General features: G+C 44.3%; 1 protein-coding gene across 1 annotated transcript in view; it reads right to left on the bottom strand.

Annotated features, from left to right (window-relative positions):
- Nucleotides 1-12,019, bottom strand: part of LOC147046130 (arf-GAP with GTPase, ANK repeat and PH domain-containing protein 3-like) — a 46,078-nt gene that overhangs the window by 24,646 nt on the left and 9,413 nt on the right. The window contains exons 5-10 of the mRNA XM_085929629.1: nt 11,487-11,628; nt 11,280-11,414; nt 10,501-10,628; nt 9,937-10,092; nt 6,527-6,610; nt 1,888-1,992 (exon numbers count right to left, since the gene is read on the bottom strand). Of these exons, the coding sequence (XP_085785755.1) occupies nt 1,888-1,992; nt 6,527-6,610; nt 9,937-10,092; nt 10,501-10,628; nt 11,280-11,414; nt 11,487-11,628 (750 nt within the window). The remainder of the gene's footprint in view (nt 1-1,887; nt 1,993-6,526; nt 6,611-9,936; nt 10,093-10,500; nt 10,629-11,279; nt 11,415-11,486; nt 11,629-12,019) is intronic.

Here is a 12,019-nt window from a genome sequence, read left to right as displayed (position 1 = left end):
ACTGAAAACAAATCGAAATGGAATACTATTCTATACATTTAGTGAAAATTGTCATTAGTCCATGAAATCAAATGTTTTGGGACACCCAGTACATCATCACCTGTGCCCACGCCTCCTCTTGGAACAGCCTCATAATGAAAGCAAACACTCATTCTCTTCCAATTTGCTTTAAAGCCCAAATGTGGGAAGCAGGGGTGAAAACGATCATGCTCAGCAGAAAGGAAGGGGGGGGACAAAAAACGGCGGCGGCGGCGACCGTTTTTTTCCATCCCCCCACCGGCTCCTGGCTTTTATTGCCAAATCGTAAAGCACTCATTTCTTTTCCCGAGCCTCCTTGCTAATTACCCAGTGAGCGCTCTCATTTCGTTTTATTGCGGGAATTAACAGCCAGATCGAAGCGTGCAAAGCTATTAAGATGTGTGATTAAGCCACATTCAATTAGTTTCTACAAACAATTTAATTGATGTAGCAGATAGAATTAACAGAAGGTGATTGTGTGGATGGCTTGGCTGGCTGTGAAATTAAAGGATCCCGCTCGCTCCCTCGTTCGTCTCTCTCTCCTTTTCCCAGCCTCTCTCGTCCCGCTCCGTCCCCCCCCCCTCGCGCACTCGCTCGCTCCGCGGCTCCGAACAAGCTGTTACGGAAGTCACGCAACCCTCATTCCGCGTTTCCTACGCGAGGCCGCGCGTTCACAGAGCGGCCCGCTGACCTGTGATGGCTGTAACGATCAAGAGATAGCAAGTTGAGTCAATTACGCACATCAGTGTAGCGGCGCAGCTCGGCTTGTAAATGAAGACGCTGGCGACGGCGACAGACTCCATTTGCTACTGGGCTGACCCGTCTCGTTAGACAGAAGACGTTAATAGCTTTCATTTTTTTTTAATCTTGTATGAACAGATGCTCGAATGTAGCGGTACCCAAAACACGGTTCCATGTGACCGGGAATTATCGTTCCTGCTTTTACATTGTTGTCGATTGTAGTACGTGTGTGAGGTCAACATCAAGTTGGGCTGAGCGATAGACTCGGTGATTGCAACATGAAATGGAACGCCGACGAATTGACAAGTGAGATTTTGCGTAACGTCTCTCACAAGTCATTCAGTGCGGTAAAAATGTATCCGAGAAGCGTTTTCAAACACAGTATACTGTACTGTAGTTACCAAACAAGCAAATTGAGCTTAGCTAGCTGAGCGTAGCTTTTTCCTACTACTTTAGTCCTTTCTGGATGCTCTGTGGCACCACACTGCCTCAGCCAGGTCAGACTTGGTACTACAAGAGCCATCTGGTTTTTGTGCGCGACATATAGGTTTGCTCACATTTAAAAAAAATTGCTATCTGTCGATGTCACTTAAAGCCCGCCTCCAAACATACTGACTGGCAACGAAAGAATCGTAGATAAAGACGGACGCTCTTCGGCGTGCCACCGACAGCCAGTCGAGTGTTTAAGCCGTATTAGCCGCCCGGCGGGACTGTGACAAAGATGGATGCCGAGGGCCGGTCAGGCTCGGCTGCCACGCGGGGAGAGCCATTACGAGCACAAGGCAGCGTGGAGCCGAGACTCGGCCGTGTCTCCATTAGCCGTCGGCGGGAATGAGCACCGTGGGGGGGGGGAGATGACCACCGGGACGCCCTCTTGCTTAACACTAATGCCCGAGACATCAGAGTGGCTTAAACAGCCATTATATAGCAATCAAGCTCAAGCGAATCATTAGCTACGTGTTTGTAATCGACTTTGATGCGGCTATCGCATCGAGAGAAAGAGTGAAGCTCAGCAGTCGGGACGAAGGGAGCGGACCAAACACATCAACCCGATAGAAAAGAAAATAGAAAACAAGGAGGGGAGGGAGGGAAGGAGGAGGAGGGAGGGGCTGGCGGCCCGGTACTCACGTGTAAGCTAGGGTGATAAGTGAGGACGCCGTTATCGCACAGCGTGACGTACTTCTTCTTCCACTCCTTGTTGAGGGATTTGCCACTTCGCTTCAGGAGGATTCCCTGGAAGAGACCACATTGCGCGCCGTGAGCGGCAGCCATCAACGGACGTTAAACACCATCAAAACAGCTAGCGACGCTATTACGCAGAGCGCTCGGAGCAACGACAGCTCACCGGGAAATTTGAAGCGCTAGTTTGTCTGGAGTGGATGTTTTGAAAAAAAGCGAGCATTGCGGCAAATATTCCACAAAATGGCCGACATGCTGCACTGAAAACACTTGATTTTTCCTAATCAATGATTTTTTTCCCCATTTTTTTATTCATTTACCTTGATAAATACTAGTTTGGAATTAAAAAGTATATTTTGAAGTATATTTTCAAATCTGATATTTCAAATATTTAAATGAGAAGCACACGACATGAAAAGTCCGTAAAGAGTGGCTGTCATCTTTGGTGATGCAAGTGATTGAGTGTGGTGACCATCTGAACCTTCAAGTTCCTTTGGGGCACATTCAAACCTCCTCCCCTTGCATTCATACATATGACACGGCGAACTCTGAAAGACCCCACTAATCCGGAGGATTAGGGAGTGTGATCGCCCCCTTCAAAGCCCACGCGAGGGCTTTTTTTTTTCCCTTTTCTATGGGACTTTATCATCCGGGGTAGGGGTGGAGGGCGTGGGGTGGCTTTTAAGGTTTCCTTATCTACTGAGGGAATCCGCCGGTAAACAAAGCAAGTTCCTCGGCTGGAGGTGACCAAACGCCTCTGGAGTGCAAGGGCCAGCAGGTTCTCTGGGGTTAAATGGTGAGGAGGGGCGCGCTTAATTAGGGGATTAAACATGGGCCGTGTTTGCGCTTTTACAGCCATTGAGTGTGTGTGCGCGTGTGTGTGTGTGTGTGTGTGTGTGTGTGTGTGTGTGTGTGTGTGTGTGTGTGTGTGTGAGATGGAATACGGAATGTGGTGGAGGAGGGTGTGTGTTTGCTTGCAAGGCCCAAACTGCAGGCTTTAATCCTGATTAACACATCAGGAAGTTGACCGGCGATGACCTGGGCACCAGGCTGTTTGCCGACAATTATCCTAATCCCGACCCTCACTTTGTGTGGGTGGTGCACGTTTTTTTTTTTTTCTTTAATAGTAACTACTTTTACAAATACAAACAAATACATCCATGGTATATATTTGTTGCATGTCATGCTGGACAGTGGTCAATTAAGATATTTATTGATTTCTCCAAATTAAATTTGTGGCTTTGTTTACCTATTTGTTGTAACTAATGCCAGTAATAATTACTTAAGAGATTTTAATCACATTTCATTTAATTGATGTTAATTGTAATTACTTGACATTATTTAATGTACATACATTAAAATCTATATTAATTCGTGCTGATTCATTATTAAGTTCTTGCAACATATTTTGTGTATAAACTACAAAATAAAAGACCACAGGCCAGAGTAACTTTACATAAAAGCATGACACGAAAAATGAAAATATTGCAAGTTGAAGCCAATATATTTTGTCACAAAAGTGCTGGATGTTGCCATGATTTATTATTAGTATTTTCTTTTATTAGTAATATTAGTATGTATAGTATTTTTCATCTAGTTCTTTAATTTGGAGAGGAAAAAAAAGATTTAACAATATGACTTTAAAATAACACACAATGAACTTTCTTTTCTTAACTAACTCCTGTTAAAGTTTTTTGGGAACAATTTCAAAAAGTGCTTTTAACCTAATTACTTTTTTTTTTAATGATGCATTTATGGTTAACTTGATGATGTCCTTCAGCTAATCACTGCCCCCCCAACCCACTCTTCCTAATCGCCATCAATAAAATAAATGTAAACAAGTTTGAACACGGCTCTTCTAATCATAGAGAGCAAAATGATGCCGCCTCGGGGTAAACCGGCCGCCGTCACGTGGCGTGTTGTACAAGAAAATATGCTGTTCATCTCATGATCTTGCTGGGGCGTTCACTAATCTATATGTGCAATCACAATGCGCCGCTTCTTCATATTATTCATCAGCGCCGTCGAGCGGATCGATAGAAAACGCCGCCACGATAATGTGAAAATCTTTAACGGCTTACGGAATAATTTTTCATTTGTGTCACATCCGGTTGGCGAACAAATGATGAGCGAGCGAGATGGTTGTGAGGGTGCTGTGTGTTTACCGCGTGGAATCTGAGGAGAATATATTTCGTGTTGCGGGAGCCTCCTGAATTGCAAAGATGGATGATACGCATACATTTGATACTAAACAGATTGCGTAATAATCCATCAAAGAGGAATAAAATATATCTATGATACATCATCAATTTGGAGCTTTGTAATAAATTAAATAAAAAAATGTCACCTACAAAAAAAATTTAAGCCAATAACAGCATCATGTTTAATAATGATGATTTACATCAAAATGACATTTCATGGAGTGGTGCGAACGCAACATTGATTGCAGTGCCAATCAAACCTTTTGAGCTACTCCCCACCTTCAATAAATATTTCAACACATTTGGCACACCCTCACTTCAGCGCACACACTATGAACAACTCACCTCAACTTTATTTATAGAGCTCTTTAAAAACCCTCGACAGCTGCAAACTAAGTGCTGCAACTAAGTGAAATAAATGTGCAGTCAATTAAAAATCTGTTAAAACAAATCAAAAACATAATGAAACAATATATCAGAACAAAAATGGAATCAGGTCTGTTCCTCATTGATGGGCCCACAATGTGTGTGTGTGTGTGTTAGCTGTCGACAGCCCCTCAGCAGTAAGTCTATTGTTATCCTCCCTAACTATTTTTATAGATGGGAAGGAGGGGAAGAAAGGGGGGGGAGTGTTTGAGGCCTGCCGTGCGCAATTTGGCTTTGCTTGAAGGTGGGGGTGGGGGGGGGGGAATGAGGGGGAGTGGTAATTAATATCACATTGACACTTTGATCCCACTTGATTGTCCATTTGACTGGTCTGCGGATCTGTTAGTCACACAACTTCCCCGAAAAAAAAAAAAAATGCTTTGTAGATAAAGAAAAGAGGAAGGGGGTTGGGTTTGGGTTAGGAGGGGCTTATCTTGTCGAAAGTTGCCAAGACATTTGAAGAAGGTAGCGCCACATAAGTGGGGTGTACCTTCAAGACGGCTCGGACATCTAATCTCTGCGAGCACCCCACAAAAAAGTTAGGACAGACGTACAATGTCATTCAAAAGAATGCAAATAGGTCTTTACCGCTCTTAAATTCAATCAAACAGATCGAAGGACTGTCAGAATAAAATGTATTCAATGCAATTTTACATTATTTTTTCATAAGAAGGTCTTTGATTGGTATATTAAAAAAAAAACATCAATCACCATTCATTAATGTGAGGCTTTGTGAATAATCGTGAGCAATCACAACTTTGAAAAAATCCAAACTTTGAAAATTTGCACTCAAACGTGTCGTTAATTCCATCATGTGGATGATGCAGATCTTTAAAAAATAATAAAAATCATTAGAAAAAAACTTTAATAATGTATCATTTATCCCACTTTATTTATTTAGGCATTTGCAGATAACAAGAAAATAAAAAATAATTGTGCAATGGACATGAGTTAGTATAAAAGGCCGACTTCTGTGTACGTTTAATACTTCAAGCAGGACAAAGTGAAGCCAGCCATGTGACCGTTAATAAATATGAAAGATGAGACATTAGACAAAATTAAATTACCACAATTATATATATGAATAGTTCCAAAATGATGTGCACCTGGTAGCACCAATGCTCAAGGCAATAATTGATGTATTTATTATTGTTGTTTGTTATGCGCTACATTATGCTGAGAGAGAGGTATGCATTTTACCGCTCCATTGTACACCATTCATAATGGCAACAGTCATTAATAATAACAACAGCATTTATTATAATACAAAAATCTTATCTATTTGCTTTATTGCCCATAAAAAAAATTGCGTTATTGCCAATGCAGAATATATGTTAGAATGTCACGTGAACGGCCAACATAATTACAATTATACACCTAAAGTTTTAATTATACACATTTATATATTATTTTATATTATATATTGATTTTATTTTTGTTTTTTTTTGGCAATGGTGTTGTTACATACTGTATCTTCCCAGTATTTAAATACTGGCAAAACGGCAGCGGCACTTTGGAACTTGAGCGCTGTTGTCAGATGCCACTTTACCTGGAGTGTGCCGCCCTCTAGTGGCCGTTTCAACACACGCCTGATGACTATCCAGCGCTTTAATTGGTTAACTAAATCAAATCAAAGTCTTCCAACCTTTCTTGACCGTGGCATAACATTTACATTAAAATAACCAAGCGGCAAATTGTGATTTTTATTCAACATTTACTGAACCTGTTCAGTTATTATCCAAGAATAGTGTTCCTAGAGGAAAATCTATTAAAAGCTACAATATTTTGGTGTCAATAAATACATTTTAGCCTAATGGGGTGAAAATATTTTTTTTTTTGGGGGGGGGTGATGTCAACAGTAAACGAAAAGTCATCATTTAAACATTTGTGCAGGCCAACGCGCAAAAGTGTCACATACTCACCCGGCGGCGCATTGCGGGGAGGCTGTGATAGGTTCTCACCTGTTTGATGGGAATGGCCCTTCCACTGCCTATGCTGTCTGTCTTACTCTCAACGCTCTTTGACTGCTCGCTGGCTTTCCGAGACTGTAAGGAGAACAACACACACAATCAGCCGCCGATGTCGTGGTTGCCCGTGCATGAATGCGTGCGTGCGTGCGTGTATGTTGCAACATAAAAGTTCCACAAAAAAAAAAACAGCTCAAAGACAAAAAGCAGAGCAGCGCGACAAAGAGCGGTCAACACCAACGTGCAAAAGCAAGACCACAATTGACACACATCTCAACACTCAGGACGATCACATATTAATTCGATTAGACTTTTTTTTTTTTGAGTCATGACTCAGCCCTGAAACCCTTTCCGGTGATCCGTTTTGCTGCCGGTTTGACTCCCGGCACGAATGCGAGAGCGGTCGGCGCTAGAGCAAAACGAACAGTCAATAGATTCAACGTTTAGTAGAAAGGAGAGAAAGGTTAGTTCAGGTCAGCATCAGCAGCCACCTGCAAAGTGATAAAAAGGGGCATAAACGGCTTTTGCATGTCAAATATCTCAGATTTCCTGTAAAACAAAAAGGAAAAAGAACATTTGCAGTTTTTCATTTGAGCTTCCCACCCCGACACACACGAAAAAAATAAAATAAAAAGGATGAGTATAGGGGACAGACGTGTATGGTCTCACTCATAACATGAAGACAAAATGTTGTCACCCATGAAGAGAGGGAGACTTGCAATCATATGGCTAACATTTTTATTTGTGTTGACCTTTAAGATGACTTGTTGGAGCTTCTATACAGACACCATACAAAGCAAGTCACAAAGTTCACTTCAAAATATTCAACAGATTGAGAGGCAAACATTTTTTGCAGTTCCCCACAAAGTATAGGATGGACGATAAAAGGCAGTATTTCATATATGTTCCTTTTTTTTTTTTCTTTTTTTTTTGGGCCGTGTGTGTGTATAGAGTCAAATACAATACAAGATATATACAGCGGTCTGTCGGGTTTTTGAGGGCAAGTCGGCTCGTGATAGAAAAAAGCGATTATGCGAGAGTTTGTCATCATCTCCGGAAAAAAACAAAAAACAAAGAGAGAACAGAAGAATAATATTAAATCAATCCATAAATAAAGTGTGAAAATACAAAACAAGTGGAACTACATTCATACAGGTCGGTGCAACCCCGGCCGGCTTTTTTGCCTCTACGCTAACTGACTTTATGAAGGCCTTCATAAAAAAATAACCCCGCTCTAGTCTAACTTGCAAAATGACAAGGAAGCAAAGAAGAAGAAGAAAAGAAGAACGTGGCAACTTGAGTCCTTCAGTCCTGCTTTACGGCGAAAAGGCAGTGTGATGATGTAAGCGTGTCCTTAGGATGACAGACGGCTCCAATTTGGGGAAGGGGTAGTTTTGGAATGGTGTGTGTGTGTGTGTGTGTATAAGTGTGTGTGTGTGGGGGGGGGGGGGCGTTTCCAGTACAGTCCCTGCGGTCTGTCTCCTAATTCCTCAATCTTTCAAGATTCCATAGCTCTTCTAATCGTGGAGGAATTGGAAAGCCCTTTTTGTTGACCAAAAGGTTAAAGGAAACAGAAGCTGCAGGTGTGACACTGGGGGAGGGGGGGGGGGGGGGCTAAGCGATACGTGAAAAGGATTATTTGTTGCAAACTCCGAGGGGGAAACGAAGGACAAGACGGACATTAAGAGTTCTTTGTAATGGAAGCACTAGGAAGAAGAATGGTATGATCCAAGATGGCGGCGAGGGAAGGTGTGGGAACACTGGGACCATTTTTTTTTTTTTCTTAAATTTGAAAGTCCCAATGGCGGCGTCAGGAACTGTGGGACGTTAAGGCATATTCCCGTCCCTCTGATTGCTCGATTAAAAACAACAACACGGCTCGACTGACTTACACAAGCTTTTTTTTTTTTTTTTTTTTTTGGGGGGACAAGATGAGCAAAGGGATGACGATTGGGAATCCTCCCCCCCACCCCAAAAAAAATTCTTCCAATGCTCTATTATTAACTGTACACCCCCTCCCCTTCCTCCTCTTCCTCCGGACCTCCTCCCACCCTCCTCCTTCTCCTCCCGGCTGCTCCTCAGAAGGTCATGAGCTGAAACTCCCGCTCGGCCTGCCACTCGGGCACCCACACCGGGTAGGTGGCGTGCTTCGGCATCTCCATGACGCGGACGGGGAGGAGCGGATCGTTTCTCTGGTGGACATGGTTAGTCACTACCTAGCAAGGGAGGAGGGGTGGGGGAGGAGGAGTAGGGGGGGAGACAACAAAAAGGGAGGTATAGCACAAGGCCTGGACTGCTCGGAGGGCCGGAGGGGCCGCCTGCCCACACGCGGCTCCCGCAGCAGCCGTGGGCCGCGTGGCCAAGGCGGTAGAGGAGGAGAAAGAAGAGCAGGTAGAGGACAGGACAAAGAGGGACAGAAAGGAGAAGAGGCAAGAAAAGACAATCTCACCTCGCCTGCACTATCAGAAAAAGGGGCTTGGGGGGGGGAACCCGGTTGGAATTTCAAAATGGAACCCACAGGCATGATGTGAAACTCCAATTTACACGCCAATCGGGCTTCTTTTATTTTTCTGAGAGTGTGCAATCTGTCTCAAAGACCGAGAATTCAAAATGACAATCTTGAGTACGAGAACATCCATTTGAAAGTTGTCTGGGGAATTTCGGAGACAAATTTGTAGGCTCGTGAGATATGAGAAAGAGGAGGAGCGCAGGCAGAAAGGGAAGAAGACAATCATAAAAAAAAAGACACGCTAAGGAAGTTTAGAGTGGTTAGTGCACGCCACAGGCTGCCGGTTAAAGCGACAGGACACGGACGGGGGAGGGAGGAGGGGGGGGTCAGAGATGAGGGGTTGGGATGGGGCAAGTTTTTTTGATTTTTTATTTTGAAATCAGATTTGACATTGGCAAGTGGGGCGGGGTATTATCTGATTTTATGATGAGGTTCCAACTTATTCTAGTGATGGAAATAAAAACAGAAGGATCCAGTCAGTCTGAATGAGAGGGCAGGGGTGGGGAGGGGAGGGGGGGTGAAAGATTTGGATTGGACATCGCAGGGGGGGGGGGGGCCTTCGTCGTCACAGGTTCCGTGAGAAACCTAATCCACTCACTACACCCAATTAGAGAAAAAAAAAAGGACAAGAAAGATTTCCACAGTGTTAATCTTCGTTATTTGCTTTTTGAGGGCTCTAATATAATGTTTTCTTTTTTAATTTTTATTTTATTCCAGTGTCCACTGTGCCGTGCGAGCCTGCATAGGAGGAGAAAGGAAAGGTGGCTCGGGCACTTTTTTTTTTTGTTTGAATCCCCCACGCCCCACCCTTCCTGGCTCCAGCGGACAGAGTCCGCCATTCCCGTCTCTAGTAGTGCGAGTGGGTGTTACTTTGCATCAGCTGTCGCATACTTACTGTGAAAATGTTGGAGCGGCGCTTGGACTGCTTGCGAATAGGCGTGGGCGTGTTGGAGGCAGCGATGGTCTCGATGCGCATCTCTCGCTGGCTTATGCTGGGGGTGGAGGGGACCGAGGAGGAGTAGTCGCTGAACGCGCAGCCGCCGTTGGCCGCCTGGCGGAGGAGGGGAAGGAAGAGGGTGGGGGGGGGGGAGGTAAAGAGGACACCATCGGATGAAGGAGGAGGAGGAGAGGAAGTGAGAACAGCGGGTCAAATTGGGTTCGATTTTAGCAACGGTTACGTAAGACGACCGCGCTGGAGCCATTTTATATTCGCACAGTGGAGGGGAGGGGCGTGAATTTGTGCGGAATTGTTGATTAATTGAGTCCTGAAGCAACAAGGAAAATGGAGTGCAGTACTTGGCTGCAACCAGCAGAGGGTACTGTTGATTCAGCTGACATTGCTGCTAACATTGAAACCGATTCCATACAAGTAAATATTGGCGGGGGTGCTATCAAAATAAAAAAAATAAAAGTCATGTTGCACGATCACATGACTCGTAAACCGGCCTCGCGGTCCTACCTGATTAATGTGAACGGAGGGGATGGACGCCGCGGGGACTGACGAGTGGCTGGGCGAGTTGGGCAGAGACTTGCACGGGCCGATGGAGAGCTGCTGCTTTTTCCTCATGGCCACCACCTTTTGAGCCACTGGAGGGTACAACAAATACAGTCGTGTTAAATATTGGGATGGGGAAAAACTGAAATAAAAATGATCATGACCAAAATGATCATGAATATCACTAGCATCACAAAAATATTTCAATTCCTTCCCAAAGGCAAAATATAAAAGCGCAATTTTATTAATTGGAAATCTGGTGACTCGAGTTGAAAAGTCCCAGCTAATTACGCCGGTTTTCATCGGCTGTGACGTCCAAAGTGTGACCGACGTTTGAGCGGCCCCGCGCGACTCCGCCTTTAATTAACTCGGCGGAACACAAATTAGCGTCAGGAAGACGGGAAGCGGTGCTGACAGACGGGACAAACCAGAGCTGGGACGACCTCGCCTGACAGCAGAAACACCTTCATCTCTTTCTAAACAGCTCCGATCGGGATTCGGGAAGCAATTAAGGAGCCGGCCGGATTGGCGAACGCAAAGTCAGCATTTTGTTTGATATCGTGGCAAGTTTTTATATGCGCTACGGGGAGAATAAATGATGACTTCATTATGGATTCAAGGGGAGAGAACCTTCACATAGTTGATGCTTTTTATTAAGGGTTTTAAGAGGCAGCTAATATCTGTATTAAGAATGAATAAAATGCTAACACGCTACCAGATTGCATGCTAACATGTCCGCTCACCATCTTGAAAGACTCTTTCCACATTGAGGCCATAAGTGGAGCAGGTCTCATAGTACGTGCAGCGCTTCAGGTCATTGGATAACTTTCTGGCCCTCGAGTCGTCGATCACTCTGGGGTTGGCGGCGCTGATGGCATCTAGGACCCAAGCGGTGTTTTAAGAAACGATGCAAACAGAGACCGAGCGGCCGTGGCGAGCGACGCAAACACCTTGTGTCCCCACGAGGACCATGGGCACCTCGGCGGCGTTCCTGTAGCTGGACAGACGCAGGAAGTAGTTGTAAACCGTCTGGAAGCTGATCTCATCCTCCAGGCTGAAGACAAAGACCACCGCGTCCACCCAGGCGGCAAACTGAGGGCACAGAAGAAGAACGGATGGATGTTGAAATGCAACCACGTTGACATTTTTCTTCTTGATTTACTGATTTAGGTCCAGGTCGCATGGGGATTGTGCTAACAGAACAAATAGGAAATATCTTTTATCCAAAACTAGTTTGCAGAAATCCCAACCCATCTTTAAAAATTGACTTCTCCCTCTCCACCACATGATGGCGGTGTTGCATCGTTTGTGACCCAATACGAGGGAACTTGCACAAATCAAAGACTAAAATAGGCAGTGAGGCGAGCTGCTGCAATTGTCTTACATTGAAAATATAAAAATAATAAATTGAATTAATTAGTGGATTTTCAAAGGGGGGGGGGGGGGTAAAAATCTTTATATGATTTTGTACACTGGATGCTGT

Source organism: Syngnathus leptorhynchus, chromosome 14 (genome assembly GCF_054491065.1).
Source record: "Syngnathus leptorhynchus isolate UIUO chromosome 14, UIUO_Slep, whole genome shotgun sequence".
NCBI classification, from domain to species: Eukaryota; Metazoa; Chordata; class Actinopteri; order Syngnathiformes; family Syngnathidae; genus Syngnathus; species Syngnathus leptorhynchus.
Note: the sequence above shows the minus strand (reverse complement) of the source record. Positions and strands in the feature narration are given on the sequence as shown.